The following is an 18399-nucleotide window of genomic DNA, read 5'->3' as shown; positions in this document are numbered from 1 at the left end:
CCAAGTCCCCACTCATGGCCTGCTGTAACCCTTGACCCCACTCCCCTCCCAGAGCTTGGATAGAACCCAGGAGTCCTGGCTCCCACCCTCTCCCCCCTCTGCCTCCACCCACTCTAACCCACTGTGCCCCACTCCTCTCTCAGAGCTCTATTTCCAAACAAGTCATCTTTTACTGTAGTGATAACTTCTGATAATGAGCTCATAACCCCTTTGAGTGACCCCCCCATAATGAACTAAACTCCCGTACAGAGAATTCCCCCTTATAGTGAACAATTCACCCTTACTGAGAAGGTGTCTTTTTTTTTAATGAAGAAACCAGAACCTTTCTACAACACAACTCTATTGTCTCTATTATCCTGGCTGTGTCCCCCATTCAGATACAATTCCCAGCTCCAAGGATCTGCAAGCACCAGAATTTTATTTTGTACAGCCTCAGCTTTCAATAAAACTCTGTTAACTACGAAACCAAGCGACATGCTATTAAGGAGGAAAGGAGAAAAGCCAAGGTTTCAGTGTCTGTTCTCAGAGACCAAATGGAGCCGTATAAAAGAGATGTCATTTCAACAAAGTCCCTCCGAACACCAGATCTCTCCAGCTGGTTGCCCCCCAAATCACTCTTGGGTATACAAAAGGATGCTCAAGTTATGCTTGCTGAATGCATTTATTACAGAGAAATCAGTGAAGGATCCCACCACCAGGTGATGGCATTTTGTTTTTCATTGGCTTCTATCAATCCACACGGAAGCATCTGTACACAGAAATGTAGGGCTAGAAGGAACCTCAAGAGGCTTTCAAGCCTCTTCTCCCATGGCGAGACAGGATCAAGTGAACCTAGACCATCCCTGGCAGGAGTATATCAAAACAAGCAGAGTGAGCGGGGAATCATGTCTATGGAAGGGTGGAGTTCATTGGGTCAATTTTGCCCCTGTTGATGTGGGGGAGAGGTTCTGGCCAAACACGGCTGAGGTTCCCAGCTCTCAGCAGACGCATGGTGCCTAGAAGACCTGGGAGTCCGTGTCTGTGGACTTGCTCTTCGTGTTCGCAGTGGTGCTGACGGCCTCTTCGCTGAAGGCCCTTTCGAAGGCTGAGAAGAGGGAGCGGCGCACCTTCTCCTTAAAGTCCTGACCCATGAAGACGTAGAGGATGGGGTTGAGGCAGCTGTTGATGAAGGCCAGGCTGGCGGTCAAGGGGAGGCCGACAATGAGGGCAGTGTCCAGGCTGGGTGTCCGGTTCATCTCCAGGAAGGAGAAGATGTGGTAGGGGAGCCAGCAGAGGAAGAAAGCCACGATCACAGCGGCAATGACCATGAAGGGCTTTCCAGATCGGGCCAGTTGGTTCCTCTTTAGCTTGGCCAAGATGGCACCGTAGCAGCACACGATGACGGTAAAGGGGATAACGAAGCCTAAGATAAAGCGGCTGATGGTCATGGCCCGGTGGTTAGTGTTAAACCTGTTTTTTCTCTGCTCCATGGTGGCCCCTTCCCAAGCCGTGTCGAAATTGTTGTAGCAGTTGGTGATATTCTCGTTGTTTGGGGAGGGTGCCGTGTGGCGGAAGTATAGGTTTGGAGAACACAAGGCCAAGGCCACGACCCACACACCCAAGGCTACCAGGAAAGCCAGCTTGGGTGTGCGGTGGTTCTGGGCCCACACAGGGCGCACTACAGAGATGCATCGGTCTATGCTGATGACCATGAGGAGGTAGACGCTGGCGTAGAGATTGAGGAAGGCCAAAGCGGTGTTGATCTTACACAATGCCCTTCCAAATGGCCAGTGGAAGCCAAGGGCTGTGTAGGCCACACTGAAGGGGAGGAAGAAGGTGAAGATGAAGTCGGCCACGGCCAGGTTGAGAAACCAGATGGTGTTGACCGTCCTCTTCATCCGGAAACCGGTGATGAAGATGACCAGCCCGTTTCCCGTCACTCCCAGCACGAAGGCAATGGAATAGATCACCATGGACACCACGTGCATGCTACTAAGGAGCGCTCGCTTCCGGTCCACATCGTCATGATTGTAGTCAGAGTCATCATAATAGGAGGCAGTAAAGTCATCCAACATATTAGTGGGGGGAGAGGTGCCCTTCACAGCCATGGGGATGTCTTCAATTCTCTCCGTCTTACCTCTTTCTCCACCTGTCAGACACCAACACAATTCCTCCATTAGTTATCTCCCCTGGCAACCTCCCGACCAGCCAGTGACTTGAAGGGAACACCACCCTTCAAAAGGGCCAAGGGAATGTGGGACTCCTGTATTCTGTTGCACCACATTTACACTCGGTGACAAACTTGGACAAAGATGATAGAGAAAGGGGAACAAGGTACTCTCCTGGCCCCTAACAGGTAAATTAACTTACTTATTTCCCGGTCACTGCGTTAGGTCAAAATCTTCAAACTCAAGGACGGTGATAAATTGGAGAGGACTCTGAGAAGAGTGATGGGAATGATTCAAATATTGGAACACCTGCCTTATAGTGAGAAATTCCAGGAAATCCATCTATCTAGCTTAACAAAGAGAAGTTGAAGGGGTGAAGTTGAAGGGGTTCCAGTCTATAAGTACCTACATGGAAAATAAATATTTGACCATGGGCTCTTTGGTCTAGCAACCAAAAGCCTAACAAGACCCTATGGCTGGAAGTTGAAGCAAGACAAATTTAAGACCAAAGCAGACTGTGAAGAACTTCAAAAAGATCTCACAAAACTAAGTGATTGGGCAACACAACGGCAAATGAAATTTTATGTGGATAAATGTAAAGTAATGCACATTGGAAAAAATAACCCCAACTATACATACAATATGATGGGGGCTAATTTAGCTACAACAAGTCAGGAAAAAGACCTTGGAGTCATCGTGGATAGTTCTCTGAAGATGTCCACGCAATGTACAGAGATAGTCAAAAAAGCAAACAGGATGTTAGGAATCATTAAAAAGGGGATAGAGAATAAGACTGAGAATATATTATTGCCCTTATATAAATCAATGGTACACCCATATCTCGAATACTGCGTACAGATATGGTCTCCTCATCTCAAAAAAGATATAATGGCTCTAGAAAAGGTTCAAAAAAGGGCAACTAAAATGATTAGGGGCTTGGAACTGGTCCCATATGAGGAGAGATTAAAGAGGCTAGGTCTCTTCAGCTTGGAAAAGAGGAGACTAAGGGGGGATATGATAGAGGTCTATAAAATCATGAGTGATGTGGAGAAAGTGGATAAGGAAAAGTTATTTACTTATTCCCATAATACAAGAACTAGGGGTCACCAAATGAAATTAATAGGCAGCAGGTTTAAAGCAAATAAAAGGAAGTTCTTCTTCACGCAGCGCACAGTCAACTTGTGGAACTCCTTACCCGAGGAGGTTCTGAAGGCTAGGACTATAACAGCGTTTAAAAGAGAACTGGATATATTCATGGTGGTTAAGTCCATTAATGGCTATTAGCCAGGATGGGTAAGGAATGGTGTCCCTAGCCTCTGTTTGTCAGAGGGTGGAGATGGATGGCAGGAGAGAGATCACTTGATCATTACCTGTTACGTTCACTCCCTCTGGGGCACCTGGCATTGGACACTGTCGGTAGACAGGATACTGGGCTAGAAGGACCTTTGGTCTGACCCGGGGTACGGCCGTTCTTATGTTCTTATGTTATGTTCTTATATAAATTGGAAAAAAGAAGCAATTTTTTAACGGTGACGGAATTCATCATCAGAATAACATCCTAACGGCTCTAGTGGATTCTCCATCACTGGCCGTTTCAAAATCAAGACTGGAGTTGTTTCTAAAAGTTCGGCTTTAGTTCAAGCAGGAATAACTGGGGGGAGGTCTATGGTCTGTGTTGGATGCCATTGGGTGCCCTCCAATAATGCACTTTTCAGTTTGTTGGTGATTCCGAACCATTGAGGAGGAAAAATTGTTTCAGATCGAACCACAATGAAATTTTTTTGCAATTTTCAGTGACTGAAAAAGTGAGAAAAAATCAATTTGGGGAACCATTTCCTTCGACCCGAACAGAACGATTTCGTTTGGATCTCAAGTGTTTTTCATGGCTTTGAATCATTTAAAAATGGATAAAATTCAAGGATATTTCAAAATGAGAAGTAATTTCAAATAGTCACTTTTCATTTCCAAAAATGCCCAGTGGAAATATTTCAAAGGGGGGGAGTTTGTTTTTTTGGCAGGCCGAGGGGGGGAGAGATCCTGAAATGAACAATTTAGTGAAACCGGCCTGGATTCATGAAATGTTCCAGTGTCACCAAATCTGCATTTTTTACTGAAAAAAACAATTTGATCAAAATATTTCACCAGGTGATACTCAAAAATCTGTAGGCTGCCAGTGGTGGGCCCTGGACGCTAAGAAATTAGATGGAAAATCATTATGCCTGTTGTTTGTTGCATGTTGCACCACGATCAGCAAATTATTTATTACTATTTCAGTGGGGTTTAAATTATTATTCAGCACAGGCCCTCCCAGAGTTACCCCACCATGACCTTCAAACCATGCAATAGGGGACGAATGACCCAAATGTGGGAAACCTGGGAGGGGAGGGGTTCTGTGCCCCACAGTGATTAGCAGGCTGTTCGTTAAAAGCTCGCCTCCCACCCGCGATACACCTTGCAAACTTTCAGAAAAGAGTTGGGGATAATCAGCATGCCTGGGTTCTATCCCCACCTCTGGGTGGGGAGAGGGGTCCAGGGGGTTAGAGCAGGGTGGCTGGGGTCAGGACTCCTGGGTTCTGGTACTGGGAGGAGAGTGGAGTATGGCATGGGGAGTTGGGGGTCAGGACTCCTGGGTTCTATTACTGGTACTAGGAGGGGAGTGGGGCCCAGTGGTTTATAGCAAGGAGGGCTGGCTTTTAGGGTTCCTGGCTCTGGGCTCTAGTGGTTACAATGGTGGGTACAGCCCAGCTAGCCAAGTCCATAAATCTGGAACATTCCTTCTGAGAGGCAGCAGCTCCACTTGAGAAAAACTTCCCACAGTCAGACCACCCCTACCCCTAACTCTGCCCCTCTTTTTCTGTGAGTTTGTCCCATTTAACTCATCTGTGTGAGGAGAGCTGGGGCTGCCTTTCCAGCTTTTGGGGTGCAAAGACCTGGAGGCCTTGAGTTAAACAAAGGGCTGAGAAGTGCACGGAAAGATTTGTAAAAACTGTAACAACTGATTCCAGTAAACATTTGTAACCCGGCAGCTGGCAGGCTCTCTGCCCCCCTCTAGTGGCTGCCAGCCCGCTACTGCAGCTATTTCTTTAGCACACGCTGCTCAAACACCTGCTTTTCGAGACCCAGGCCTCAGGATCCGTCCCACCCGATGTCCCAACCCAGGGGCGGTTGTTACACAGGGGAAGAGGAAAGACCGAGTCCACGCCACCCTGTCCCAGCACCACTTCCTCTTCTACATGGGAAGGGAGCTCCGGTTACTTTAGTTATTAGATTTTACCCTCCAGAACCAAGAATACAGCCCAGCAGCCCTGGTTCCCAGTCCCAGCCCCACACAGGTGGGGAGAGAACCCAGGAGTCCTGGCTCTCAGCCCCCCCCACTCTCCTCCTAGAGCCATGATAGAACCCAGGAATCCTGGTTCCCAGTCCCCCTCTAATCCACTAGACCCCATTCTGCTCCCAGAGCTAGGGAGAGAACCCAGGCGTCCTGGCTCCCAGCCCCCCACTCCCCTCCGAGAAGCAGGGTACAGGGCCGGCTCTAGGCACCAGCTTAACAAGCAGGTGCTTGGGGCAGCCAAAGGAGAGGGGCGGTTCCTATGGCAATACGGGGGCGGCAGGTCCCTCACTCCCTCGAGGAGCAAAGGACCTGCCGCTGAACTTTTTTTTTTTTTTTTTTGCTTGGGGCGGCAGAAATGCTGGAGCTGGCCCTGCCAGGGTAGAACCCAGGAGTCCTGGTTCCCAGTCCCCCTGCTCTAACCCCTGGACCCAACTCCCCTCCCCAGAGCCACATAGAGAACCCAGGAGTCCTGGTTCCGACTCCCCCTGCTCTAACCCCTGGACCCAACTCCCCTCCCCAGAGCCACATAGAGAACCCAGGAGTCCTGGTTCCGACTCCCCCTGCTCTAACCCCTGGACCCAACTCCCCTCCCCAGAGCCACATAGAGAACCCAGGAGTCCTGGTTCCGACTCCCCCTGCTCTAACCCCTGGACCTAACTCCCCTCCCCAGAGCCACATAGAGAACCCAGGAGTCCTGGTTCCGACTCCCCCTGCTCTAACCCCTGGACCTAACTCCCCTCCCCAGAGCCACATAGAGAACCCAGGAGTCCTGGCCACCCTCTTATACCTCTGAGTGCTCACGGTGTGTGTGATGTCTCCTTTCCCGTCTGTGGGGCTCTCTAAGGGCGGCCGCCCCTGGCTGATCGTCTCCTCTGAAGCCAGCCCCGTCTGCTCCTCTCGGGTAGAGAATCTCACACCCTCCCGAGGCCCGGGATGGCTTTGTATTGTGCTGTCAGCAAGGCGTGATCCGCAGCACTTGCCCAACACAGGAAGAACACTGAGCCTCTGGCCCAACAGCGAGAACAGCGGAAAAGTGAGGTAACCCCTGAAATCTGCCCAGGCGTGGAACAGGACTCCTGGGTTCTATCCCTGGCTCTGGCTGAGGGGTGGCACCTTTTCCCAGCATCTCAGCATTGATCCCCAACGTGGTGGCTGCAGCTCACAGAGGTTGACTGTGTCTGGGGCCAGGAAGCTGGTTTTCTGTGGGATTCTCTGGGGGAGGATCTGTGGGGCTCAGCGGAGGAGAAGGCGCAGAGGGGGCTGGGGCTAATCGCATCTGCAAACCTCAGAGGTGTCCAGCTCTGACTGCTACCTGCTGAATGTCACAGCATCCCCCCCACCCCCCTGACTCACCCCTGGACCTCAGCACAGAATCAGCCTCGCGGTTCTCAGAGGCAGATGCTCCCATTCGGGGTGGCCATGAGCCAAGAGCAGGTGTGGAGACACAGCCACATCCTGGCACGGCCCCGGGCCTTTTCGCAGCAGGGCAAGTGGAGGGAGCCGAGGAATCACAGAGGGGTGGCTGAGGGCAGAGAATGAAGTGGAGGCCGGTTCATACCAGACCATCCATCTGAGAAATGACTTGTAAAGCTGGGGATGGAACCCAGGAGTTTGACCCCTCAGCCCTGCCTGCTGCTCTAACCACTAGACCCCACTCCCATCCCAGAGCCATTTGCCATTTGTTAGCAACAATGACATGGTAAAATGACAGTCCCAAGGCTGCTAATAATCCAAGTCCCCAATCCTGTCTCCTCCTTCCTCTTCCCAGGACCCACCAAGCTTCCCAGCCTGCCCAGAGCATCAGGTGCCAGGGCTGCGGGGGGAGATCCACTCTGGGGATCCATGGGTAAGGAAACGCTCTGATCCCTCCAGTGGAACCCCGGGTCCCTCCCGACTCCCCTCCCCAGGTAGGGTCCCTCTTGTGAAGAGTCCCCCAATACCCCAGCCTGCCCTCGACGGAGCCGGTGGATCCCTCCAGTGGCTGACGGGGCCGTGGCTCTGTAGAGGGTACGGTCGGGGTGGCACCTGAGTCAGGGAAGATTTGGAATGCACCAATCGGCCATGGGGGAGTAGCTTCAGAGGAAACCTCGTGTCCCATTATCCCCACTACTATCCCCCTACCAGTGTGGAGACGCTGCCCCACATCCAGCTGCCCCAGCCCTGGAAGGGAGATTTCCCACACAACCAACCCATCACCCCATCTCTATTCACACAGCTGCACCCCACTTCGGCTTGTGGGGGTGTGGCCTGGGTTGGCTCCTCCCTCTCCTGTCCCTCCCTTCCCACACTGGTCTAGTCAGAACTGGATTGGACCAGCTCCTGCCCTTTCATCTTTCAATATCCCGCAGCCAATGATGGAGTGGCACTGACAAGTAGCCAATCAGCACGTGTCATGGCAAGGGGAGGCAGCTGCCAATCAGCAGGCAGAGCGAGAGGGGAGGGGGAAGAAGCAGCCACACCCTTCTGAGAGAAAAGTGAGGAAGCCCCGCCCCCAGGGAAGAGAAAACTCTGCCCACTCTGCAAGGCGAGGAAGGGGGTGGGGTTTTCAGCCCATCTCACTACTTATCTGATGAGCTAAAATTTTCAGCAAGACTTTTTTGCCTGTCCAAAAACGCCGATTTCTTCTAAATTAGAACTTTTCATGGGAATTCCGCAGATCTCCTGACTCAAAAAAGGTTTTTTGGGGTGGGAGGAAGTTTTGAATTTCCAGACGAAAGAATCTGATTCTTCCAAAACAAGGATTGTGCTAAGCCCTGGCTGCCGTCCCCGCAGCCAGGGCTCCATGTCCACGCCCCTCCCTCTCCCAGAGCTCCACTCCCAGCCCCAGATCCGTGGGGGGAGGACACGGGCAGGGCTAAGGGGGAGTACGGGGTAAAAAGTTTGGAGACCATTGGGCTAGATCGTCACAATGGTTCCTTCTAGCCTTGGAATCTCTAATTGTCCCAAATCGATTTCCCTCCCCCCATGTTTTTGGTTCATGAAAATGTGTGGCGTGGGCAAACCATTTTCTTCCCAGTTCTGTCAACCCCCAGGGATGGTGGATGTGGGTTTGGATGGTGTAGGATGGAGGAGACCATGCCCTTCTGGCGCCCCTGGACCTCCCCCCGCTTTCCGTATGTGAACAGCACCTTACACCCCTTCTTTGGGAATCCCTACCAGCACGAAGAAGAGGATGAAGACCAGTGTGAATGGACAGGACTTCTCTTTGCCATCCTCTTCAATCTGGGATTCCTACTCAGCATGACAGACACTGGCTTGGTCATCTTCATCGCCAGCTGGTGGCCACTGTCTGGAACCTCAACTCGGACATAGCCGACTTCATCTTCACCTCCTTCCTCTCCACAGAGGAGGCCTTCGTCATCCTCCTGGGGAGCAAGAACCAGACCCCTCTGCTGCCCCCACCCCACCTGGAACAGCCCCTCTGTCTCTCCGCTCCTCCTGTAACTCTTAGTGCCATGTGCTCTGAGATGGTGGAGCTGTCCAGTGCTGAGAAACCTACCAGGCGTTCAGGAGCCCAGCAATGCGGCTTTGGCATCTGGTTACCAAGCTCTAGGGCTGCACAAAGGGGCATTAAATAAGGGGGCAGGACACCAGGTTGGCTGAGCCCATGGGCCTGATCTTGGTAGTCAGGGAGGGGGCAGGATACTGGGTTAGGTGGGCCCATGGCCCTGATCTAGGAATCAGGGAGAGGGCAGGATATCAGGCTAGATGGGCCCATGATACTGATCTGGGGCAGAAGGGAGGGGGCGGGGTGCAGGGTTAGATGAGCCTATGGGCCTGATCCAGGTAGGCAGCGAGGGGACGGGATACCAGGCTAGATGGGCCCATAGGGCTGATCCAGTGATGGTAGTTCTGTGTCCTGGCCCCTGTACCAGTCTGGGCCAGGCTGACACAGGGAGGGGCAGGCGTCTGGCAGGGAGTCGAGAGCTGCCATGGGGAGGTGGGAACATTGACAGGGAAGGAGTCAGGACGTTCGTCCAGCTGCTCTGCGGTCTGTCAGTCTGCCCAGCCCAGAGCGGGAGGAGGATGGGCCTTGTGCTCTCTTACAGCTAGAGAGTGGCCCTTCTGACTATCACTGGGAGCCAAGATGCCTGGGTTCTCTCCCCAGCTCCGGGAATGGGAATAGCATCTAGTGGGTAGAGCAGGGGGGCTGGGAGCCAGGACTCCTGGGTTCTCTCCCCAGCTCTGGGAGGGGAGTGGGGTCCAGCGAGTAAGACCTGGTGTCCCTTGTGCATTAACTCTATTTGTACAGGATCCCTACTCCCACCCGGGTTTTAAATCCCACCATTATGAAGGCTCGATATATCTGGCGGTCCAGAGGCTACAAAAAAGATCCGGTTCGGCCTATCCTGGCATCTGGCCACTAAGTGGCAGCAATTTTGTGCCATCAGACAGGACGGTGACACTGACCAACCCCAGGGCCCTGTCCTTAGACCATCATGTGTCTTGGGTGGTTTTTCCTCCACTTCTGTCCTGTGCCCAGCTGTTTGCGATCCCTCACACCCTCCCTGTCCCCCTCAAAAAAGCAACCTGCCCCGTAATCACACACAGGATTCCTGCCTCCAAGTCCCCACCCATGGCCTGCTGTAACCTTTGACCCCACTCCCCTCCCAGAGCATTGGCTAGAACCCAGGAGTCCTGGCTCCCAGCCACTCCCCCGTCCACCTCCCCCTACTCTAACCCACTATGCCCCACGCCCCTCTCAGAGCTGGGGAGAGAACCCAGGAGTCCTGGCTCCCAGACTCTCCCCTGTCCACCTCCCCCCACTCTAAACCACTAGACCCCACTCCCCTCCCAGAGCTCTATTTCCAAACAAGTCATCTTTTACTGTAGTGATAACTTCTGATAATGAGCTCATAATCCTTTGAGTGACCCCCCCATAATGAAGTAAACTCCCCTACAGAGAATTCCCCCTTATAGTGAACAATTCACCCTTACTAAGAAGGTGTCTTTTTTTTAATGAAGAAACCAGAATCTTTCTACAACACAACTCTATTGTCTCTATTATCTTGGCTGTGTCCCCCATTCAGATACAATTCCCAGCTCCAAGGATCTGCAAGCACCAGAATTTTATTTTGTACAGCCTCAGCTTACAATAAAACTCTGTTAACTAAGAAACCGAGCGACACGCTATTAAGGAGGAAAGGAGAAAAGCCAAGGTTTCAGTGTCTGTTCTCAGAGACCAAATGGAGCCGTTTTAAAGAGATGTCATTTCAACAAAGTCCCTCCGAACACCAGATCTCTCCAGCTGGTTGCCCCCCAAATCACTCTTGGGTATATAAAACTATGCTCAAGTTATGCTTGCTGAATGCATTTAACCACAGTGAAATCAGTGAAGGATCCCACCACCAGGTGATGGCATTTTGTTTTTCATTGGCGTCTATCCATCCACACGGAAGCATCTGTACACAGAAATGTAGGGTTAGAAGGAACCTCAAGAGGCTTTCAAGCCTCTTCTCCCATGGCGAGACAGGATCAAGCAAACCTAGACCATCCCTGGCAAGAGTATATCAAAAGAAGCAGAGGTGAGCGGGGAATCATATCTATGGAAGGGTGGAGTTCATTGGGTCAATTTTGCCCCTGTTGATGTGGGGGAGAGGTTCTGGCCGAACACAGATGAGGTTCCCAGCTCTCAGCAGACGCATGGTGCCTAGAAGACCTGGGAGTCCATGTCTGTGGACTTGCTCTTCGTGTTCGCAGTGGTGCTGACGGCCTCTTCGCTGAAGGCCCTTTCGAAGGCTGAGAAGAGGGAGCGGCGCACCTTCTCCTTAAAGTCCTGACCCATGAAGACGTAGAGGATGGGGTTGAGGCAGCTGTTGATGAAGGCCAGGCTGGCGGTCAAGGGGAGGCCGACAATGAGGGCGGTGTCCAGGCTGGGTGTCCGGTTCATCTCCAGGAAGGAGAAGATGTGGTAGGGGAGCCAGCAGAGGAAGAAAGCCACGATCACAGCGGCAATGACCTTGAAGGGCTTTCCAGATCGGGCCAGTTGGTTCCTCTTTAGCTTGGCCAAGATGGCACCGTAGCAGCACACGATGACGGTGAAGGGGATAACGAAGCCTAAGATAAAGCGGCTGATGGTCATGGCCCGGTGGTTAGTGTTAAACCTCTTTTTTCTCTGCTCCGTGGTGGCCCCTTCCCCGGCCGTGTCGAAATTATTGTAGCAGTTGGTGATGTTCTCGTTGTGTGGGGAGGGTGCCGTGTGGCGGAAGTATAGGTTTGGAGAACACAAGGCCAAGGCCACGACCCACACACCCAAGGCTACCAGGAAAGCCAGCTTGGGTGTGCGGTGGTTCTGGGCCCACACAGGGCGCACTACAGAGATGCATCGGTCTATGCTGATGACCATGAGGAGGTAGACGCTGGCGTAGAGATTGAGGAAGGCCAAAGCGGTGTTTATCTTACACAATGCCCTTCCAAATGGCCAGTGGAAGCCAAGGGCTGTGTAGGCCACACTGAAGGGGAGGAAGAAGGTGAAGATGAAGTCGGCCACGGCCAGGTTGAGAAACCAGATGGTGTTGACCGTCCTCTTCATCCGGAAGCCGGTGATGAAGATGACCAGCCCGTTGCCCGTCACTCCCAGCACGAAGGCAATGGAATAGATCACCATGGACACCACGTGCATGCTACTAAGGAGCGCTCTCTTCCGGTCCGCATCTTCATGGTTGTAGTCAGAGTCATCAAAATAGGAGGCAGTAAAGGCATCCAACATATTTGTGGGGGGAGAGGTGCCCTTCACAGCCATGGGGATGTCTTCAATTCTCTCCGTCTTACCTCTTTCTCCACCTGTCAGACACCAACACAATTCCTCCATTAGTTATCTCCCCTGGCAACCTCCCGACCAGCCAGTGACTTGAAGGGAACACCACCCTTCAAAAGGGCCAAGGGAATGTGGGACTCCTGTATTCTGTTGCACCACATTTACACTCGGTGACAAACTTGGACAAAGATGATAGAGAAAGGGGAACAAGGTACTCTCCTGGCCCCTAACAGGTAAATTAACTTACTTATTTCCCGGTCACTGCGTTAGGTCAAAATCTTCAAACTCAAGGACGGTGATAAATTGGAGAGGACTCTGAGAAGAGTGATGGGAATGATTCAAATATTGGAACACCTGCCTTATAGTGAGAAATTCCAGGAAATCCATCTATCTAGCTTAACAAAGAGAAGTTGAAGGGGTGAAGTTGAAGGGGTTCCAGTCTATAAGTACCTACATGGAAAATAAATATTTGACCATGGGCTCTTTGGTCTAGCAACCAAAAGCCTAACAAGACCCTATGGCTGGAAGTTGAAGCAAGACAAATTTAAGACCAAAGCAGACTGTGAAGAACTTCAAAAAGATCTCACAAAACTAAGTGATTGGGCAACACAACGGCAAATGAAATTTTATGTGGATAAATGTAAAGTAATGCACATTGGAAAAAATAACCCCAACTATACATACAATATGATGGGGGCTAATTTAGCTACAAGAAGTCAGGAAAAAGATCTTGGCGTTATCGTGGATAGTTCTCTGAAGATGTCCACACAATGTACAGAGGTAGTCAAAAAAGCAAACAGGATGTTAGGAATCATTAAAAAGGGGATAGAGAATAAGACTGAGAATATATTATTGCCCTTATATAAATCAATGGTACACCCATATCTCGAATACTGCGTACAGATATGGTCTCCTCATCTCAAAAAAGATATAATTGCTCTAGAAAAGGTTCAAAAAAGGGCAACTAAAATGATTAGGGGTTTGGAACTGGTCCCATATGAGGAGAGATTAAAGAGGCTAGGACTCTTCAGCTTGGAAAAGAGGAGACTAAGGGGGGATATGATAGAGGTCTATAAAATCATGAGTGATGTGGAGAAAGTGGATAAGGAAAAGTTATTTACTTATTCCCATAATACAAGAACTAGGGGTCACCAAGTGAAATTAATAGGCAGCAGGTTTAAAGCAAATAAAAGGAAGTTCTTCACGCAGCGCACAGTCAACTTGTGAAACTCCTTACCCGAGGAGGTTGTGAAGGCTAGGACTATAACAGCGTTTAAAAGAGAACTGGATATATTCATAAGTGGTTAAGTCCATTAATGGCTATTAGCCAGGACGGGTAAGGAATGGTGTCCCTAGCCTCTGTCTGTCAGAGGGTGGAGATGGATGGCAGGAGAGAGATCACTTGATCATTGCCTGTTACGTTCACTCCCTCTGGGGCACCTGGCATTGGACACTGTCGGTAGACAGGATACTGGGCTAGAAGGACCTTTGGTCTGACCCGGGGTACGGACGTTCTTATGTTCTTATGTTATGTTCTTATGTAAATTGGAAAAAAGAAGCAATTTTTTAACGGTGACGGAATTCATCATCAGAATAACATCCTAACGGCTCTAGTGGATTTTCCATCACTGGCCGTTTCAAAATCAAGACTGGAGTTGTTTCTAAAAGTTCGGCTTTAGTTCAAGCAGGAATAACTTGGGGGAGGTCTATGGTCTGTGTTGGATGCCATTGGGTGCCCTCCAATAATGCACTTTTCAGTTTGTTGGTGATTCCGAACCATCGAGGAGGAAAAATTGTTTCAGATCGAACCACAATGAAATTTTTTTGCAATTTTCAGTGACTGAAAAAGTGAGAAAAAATCAATTTGGGGAACCATTTCCTTTGACCCGAACAGAACGATTTCGTTTGGATCTCAAGTGTTTTTCATGGCTTTGAATCATTTAAAAATGGATAAAATTCAAGGATATTTCAAAATGAGAAGTAATTTCAAATAGTCACTTTTCATTTCCAAAAATGCCCAGTGGAAATATTTCAATGGGGCGGGAGTTTGTTTTTTTTGGCAGGACGAGGGGGGGAGAGATCCTGAAATGAACAATTTAATTAAACTGGCCTGGATTCATGAAATGTTCCAGTGTCACCAAATCTGCATTTTTTTACTGAAAAAAACAATTTGATCAAAATATTTCACCAGGTGATACTCAAAAATCTGTAGGCTGCCAGTGGGGGCCCTGGACACTGAGAAATTCAGATGGAAAATCATTATGCCTGTTGTTTGTTGCATGTTGCACCACGATCAGCGAATTATTTATTACTATTTCAGTGGGGTTCAAATTATTATTCGGCACAGGCCCTCCCAGAGTTACCCCACCATGACCTTCAAACCATGCAATAGGGGACCAATGACCCAAATGTGAGAAACCGGTGGGGGGAGGGTTTCTCTGCCCCACAGATATTAGCAGGCTGTTCGTTAATAGCTCCCCTCCCACCCGCGATACGCCTTGCAAACTTTCACAAAAGAGTTGGGGATGATCAGCATGCCTGGGTTCTATTCCCACCTCTGGATAGGGGGAGGGATCCAGGGGGGTAGAGCAGGGTGGCTGGGGTCAGGACTCCTGGGTTCTGGTACTGGGAGGGGAGTGGAGTATGGCATGGGGAGTTGGGGGTCAGGACTCCTGGGTTCTATTACTGGTACTAGGAGGGGAGTGGGGCCCAGTGGTTTATAGCAGGGAGGGCTGGCTTTTAGGTTTCCTGGCTCTGGGATCTAGTGGTTACAATGGTGGGTACAGCCCGGCTAGCCAAGTCCATAAATCTGGCACATTCCTTCTGAGAGGCAGCATCTCCACTTGAGAAAAACTTCCCACAGTCAGACCACCCCTACCCCTAACTCTGCCCCTCTTTTTCTGTGAGTTTGTCCCAGTTAACTCATCTGTGTGGGGAGAGCTGGGGCTGCCTTCCCAGCTTTTGGGGGTGCAAAGACCTGGAGGCCTTGAGTTAAACAAAGGGCTGAGAAGTGCACAGAAAGTTTTGTAAAAACTGTAACAACTGATTCCAGTAAACATTTGTAACCCGGCAGCTGGCAGGCTCTCTGCCCCCCTCTAGTGGCTGCCAGCCCGCTACTGCAGCTATTTCTTCAGCACACGCTGCTCAAACACCTGCTTTTCGAGACCCAGGCCTCAGGATCCGTCCCACCCGATGTCCCAACCCAGGGACGGTTGTTACACAGGGGAAGAGGAAAGACAGAGTCCACGCCACCCTGTCCCAGCACCACTTCCTCTTCTACATGGGAAGGGAGCTCCGGTTACTTTAGTTATTAGATTTTACCCTCCAGAACCAAGAATACAGCCCAGCCGCCCTGGTTCCCAGTCCCAGCCCCGCACTGTGGGGAGAGAACCCAGGAGTCCCGGCTCTCAGCCCCCCCACTCCCCTCCCAGAGCCATGGTAGAACCCAGGAATCCTGGTTCCCAGTCCCCCTCTAATCCACTAGACCCCATTCTGCTCCCAGAACCAGGGAGAGAACCCAGGCGTCCTGGCTCCCAGCCCCCCATTCCCCTCCGAGAACCAGGGTACAGGGCTGGCTCCAGGCACCAGCTTAACAAGCAGGTGCTTGGGGCGGCCAAAGGAGAAGGGCGGTTCCTATGGCAATACGGGGCGGCAGGTCCCTCACTCCCTCTAGGAGCAAAGGACCTGCCGCTGAACTTTTTTTTTTTTTTTGCTTGGTGCGGCAGAAATGCTGGAGCTGGCCCTGCCAGGGTAGAACCCAGAAGTCCTGGTTCCCAGTCCCCCTGCTCTAACCCCTGGACCTAACTCCCCTCCCCAGAGCCACATAGAGAACCCAGGAGTCCTGGTTCCGACTCCCCCTGCTCTAACCCCTGGACCTAACTCCCCTCCCCAGAGCCACATAGAGAACCCAGGAGTCCTGGTTCCGACTCCCCCTGCTCTAACCCCTGGACCTAACTCCCCTCCCCAGAGCCACATAGAGAACCCAGGAGTCCTGGTTCCGACTCCCCCTGCTCTAACCCCTGGACCCAACTCCCCTCCCCAGAGCCACATAGAGAACCCAGGAGTCCTGGTTCCCAGTCCCCCTGCTCTAACCCCTGGACCTAACTCCCCTCCCCAGAGCCACATAGAGAACCCAGGAGTCCTGGTTCCGACTCCCCCTGCTCTAACCCCTGGACCTAACTCCCCTCCCCAGAGCCACATAGAGAACCCAGGAGTCCTGGTTCCGACTCCCCCTGCTCTAACCCCTGGACCCAACTCCCCTCCCCAGAGCCACATAGAGAACCCAGGAGTCCTGGTTCCCAGTCCCCCTGCTCTAACCCCTGGACCTAACTCCCCTCCCCAGAGCCACATAGAGAACCCAGGAGTCCTGGTTCCCAGCCCACCCTGCTCTAACCCCTGGACCTAACTCCCCTCCCCAGAGCCACATAGAGAACCCAGGAGTCCTGGTTCCCAGTCCCCCTGCTCTAACCCCTGGACCTAACTCCCCTCCCCAGAGCCACATAGAGAACCCAGGAGTCCTGGTTCCGACTCCCCCTGCTCTAACCCCTGGACCTAACTCCCCTCCCCAGAGCCACATAGAGAACCCAGGAGTCCTGGTTCCGACTTCCCCTGCTCTAACCCCTGGACCTAACTCCCCTCCCCAGAGCCACATAGAGAACCCAGGAGTCCTGGCCACCCTCTTATACCTCTGAGTGCTCACGGTGTGTGTGATGTCTCCTTTCCTGTCTGTGGGGCTCTCTAAGGGTGGCCTCCCCTGGCTGATCGTCTCCTCTGAAGCCAGCCCCGTCTGCTCCTCTCGGGTAGAGGATCTCACACCCTCCCGAGGCCCGGGATGGCTTTGTATTGTGCTGTCAGCAAGGCGTGATCCGCAGCACTTGCCCAACACAGGAAGAACACTGAGCCTGTGACCCAACAGTAGGGTGACCAGATCACAGAGGCGAAATATCGGGACGCGGGGGGGAGGGAGGGAAGGGGGCGGAGCCAAAAAATAAAAAAGCCGGTAGGGAGAAAAAAAAAAAAAGCACGAACAAGCGGGAAGCGCCTAGGCTGGTGCTGGCCACACGCAGATGTAAACAGCGGCCCCCGGGTCCCGGGATGCAACAACCCCCGCCCGGAGCCCGATGCCGCGGAGATGGGCACGGACAGGGGGAGCACCCCCGCCAAGTCCCTGCGCGGAGACTTCCCTGGCAGGCTTCAGCTCCCCGCGGGCCCTGGAGTGCGAAGCTGTAGCAACCTTCACGCCACTGGGCTACACCCCGCTGGAGAAGCGGGACCTTGCCGCGGCCCCCAGGCCGGGACTCGCCCAAGCATCGCGGGATGGGATCGCCTCACCTAGGGTCGCACACCCAGCCAGGCACGCACTGCTCCCCCCGCCCTGCCCCCCGGCACTGCGGCGGAGCCGCCGCCCGACCAGCCCTTCCAGCCGCTCCTCCGCCTCTCCCTCGCCGCATATCAGGCAGAGGCATGTGCCTGGCACCCAGCGCCAACTACAGCCCTCCGGGGCCGGGGCGCACGTGGTGGAGGTGAAGCCCCGAGGAACCAGAGTCCCCACGCAGACAGCTGCTGCCCCCCCACCCATGGGCGCGTAGGGATCCAGTTCCCCAGGCTGGACCCGGGGCTGCCCCCCTGCAGGTACCTCCCGCCCTCCTGCCTGCGATAGGGCCAGGGCCAGGGCCAGGCCGGACTCACCCCGCTGTCCCCCGGGCCTCCTCCCTCCAGCGCTTGCCTGGGAGGGAGGAGGAATGCGGCATGCTTCGGAAAGAGGCGGGGATTTGGGGAGGGATCCAATGGGGCAGTGAGGGGGTGGGGCCAGGGCGGGGATTTGGGGAGCTATCCAATGGGGGAAGGAGGGGGCGGAGTTGGGGCGAGGGAGGGGGCGCGAGCCAGAGCGGAGGGCAAAAATTGCTTGTTTGTCCAGTGTCCCGACCAAACATTGGTCGGGACGCGGGACAAACGAGCAAATATCGGGACAGTCCCCCCTCCTTCTGGTCACCCTACCCAACAGCGAGAACAGCGGAAAAGTGAGGTAACCCCTGAAATCTGCCCAGGCGTGGAACAGGACTCCTGGGTTCTATCCCTGGCTCTGGCTGAGGGGTGGCAACTTTTCCCAGCATCTCAGCATTGATTCCCAAGGTGGTGGCTGCAGCTCACAGAGGTTGACTGTC

The 18399-nt window shown here is 52.6% G+C and overlaps 2 protein-coding genes across 7 annotated transcripts; both read right to left on the bottom strand.

Moving 5' to 3' along the window:
* Positions 1 to 265: 265 nt before the first annotated feature.
* On the bottom strand, positions 266 to 6497 carry LOC101939248 (chemerin-like receptor 1). Of its 4 annotated transcripts, XM_065574042.1 has the most exons (3): positions 6266 to 6497; positions 3518 to 3639; positions 266 to 2128 (listed from the first exon to the last, which is right to left on the bottom strand). In XM_065574042.1, the coding sequence occupies exons 2-3, from the start codon at positions 3549 to 3551 to the stop codon at positions 996 to 998; spliced, it is 1167 nt and encodes a 388-aa protein (XP_065430114.1). In that variant the 5' UTR covers positions 3552 to 3639; positions 6266 to 6497; the 3' UTR covers positions 266 to 995. The 4 variants fall into 4 exon arrangements, with proteins under 4 accessions (XP_065430114.1, XP_042702454.2, XP_023968785.2 ...); XM_042846520.2 differs by lacking the exon at positions 3518 to 3639 and having other exon boundaries at positions 6280 to 6494; XM_024113017.3 differs by lacking the exon at positions 3518 to 3639 and having other exon boundaries at positions 6266 to 6491.
* Positions 6498 to 10534: 4037 nt separating this feature from the next.
* Positions 10535 to 17143, bottom strand: LOC135972114 (chemerin-like receptor 1). Of its 3 annotated transcripts, XM_065573713.1 has the most exons (3): positions 16921 to 17143; positions 12483 to 12685; positions 10535 to 12261 (listed from the first exon to the last, which is right to left on the bottom strand). In XM_065573713.1, the coding sequence occupies exon 3, from the start codon at positions 12218 to 12220 to the stop codon at positions 11129 to 11131; it is 1092 nt and encodes a 363-aa protein (XP_065429785.1). In that variant the 5' UTR covers positions 12221 to 12261; positions 12483 to 12685; positions 16921 to 17143; the 3' UTR covers positions 10535 to 11128. The 3 variants fall into 3 exon arrangements, with proteins under 3 accessions (XP_065429785.1, XP_065429784.1, XP_065429786.1); XM_065573712.1 differs by lacking the exon at positions 12483 to 12685; XM_065573714.1 differs by lacking the exon at positions 12483 to 12685 and having other exon boundaries at positions 16935 to 17143.
* Between the last annotated feature and the right edge of the window lie 1256 nt (positions 17144 to 18399).

The sequence above is a fragment of the Chrysemys picta genome, chromosome 20 (assembly GCF_011386835.1).
Source record: "Chrysemys picta bellii isolate R12L10 chromosome 20, ASM1138683v2, whole genome shotgun sequence".
Lineage (NCBI taxonomy): Eukaryota > Metazoa > Chordata > Testudines > Emydidae > Chrysemys > Chrysemys picta.
Note: the sequence above shows the minus strand (reverse complement) of the source record. Positions and strands in the feature narration are given on the sequence as shown.

Coding starts and splice junctions, on each gene's coding strand:
- LOC135972114 (XM_065573713.1), bottom strand. CDS start 12,220: ATGGCTGTGAAGGGCACCTCTCCCCCCACAAATATGTTGGATGCCTTT.
- LOC101939248 (XM_065574042.1), bottom strand. CDS start 3,551: ATGCCAGGTGCCCCAGAGGGAGTGAACGTAACAG. Junction 2,129..3,517: donor AGAGGGAGTGAACGTAACAG/GTAATGATCAAG, acceptor GGTGTCTGACAG/GTGGAGAAAGAGGTAAGACG.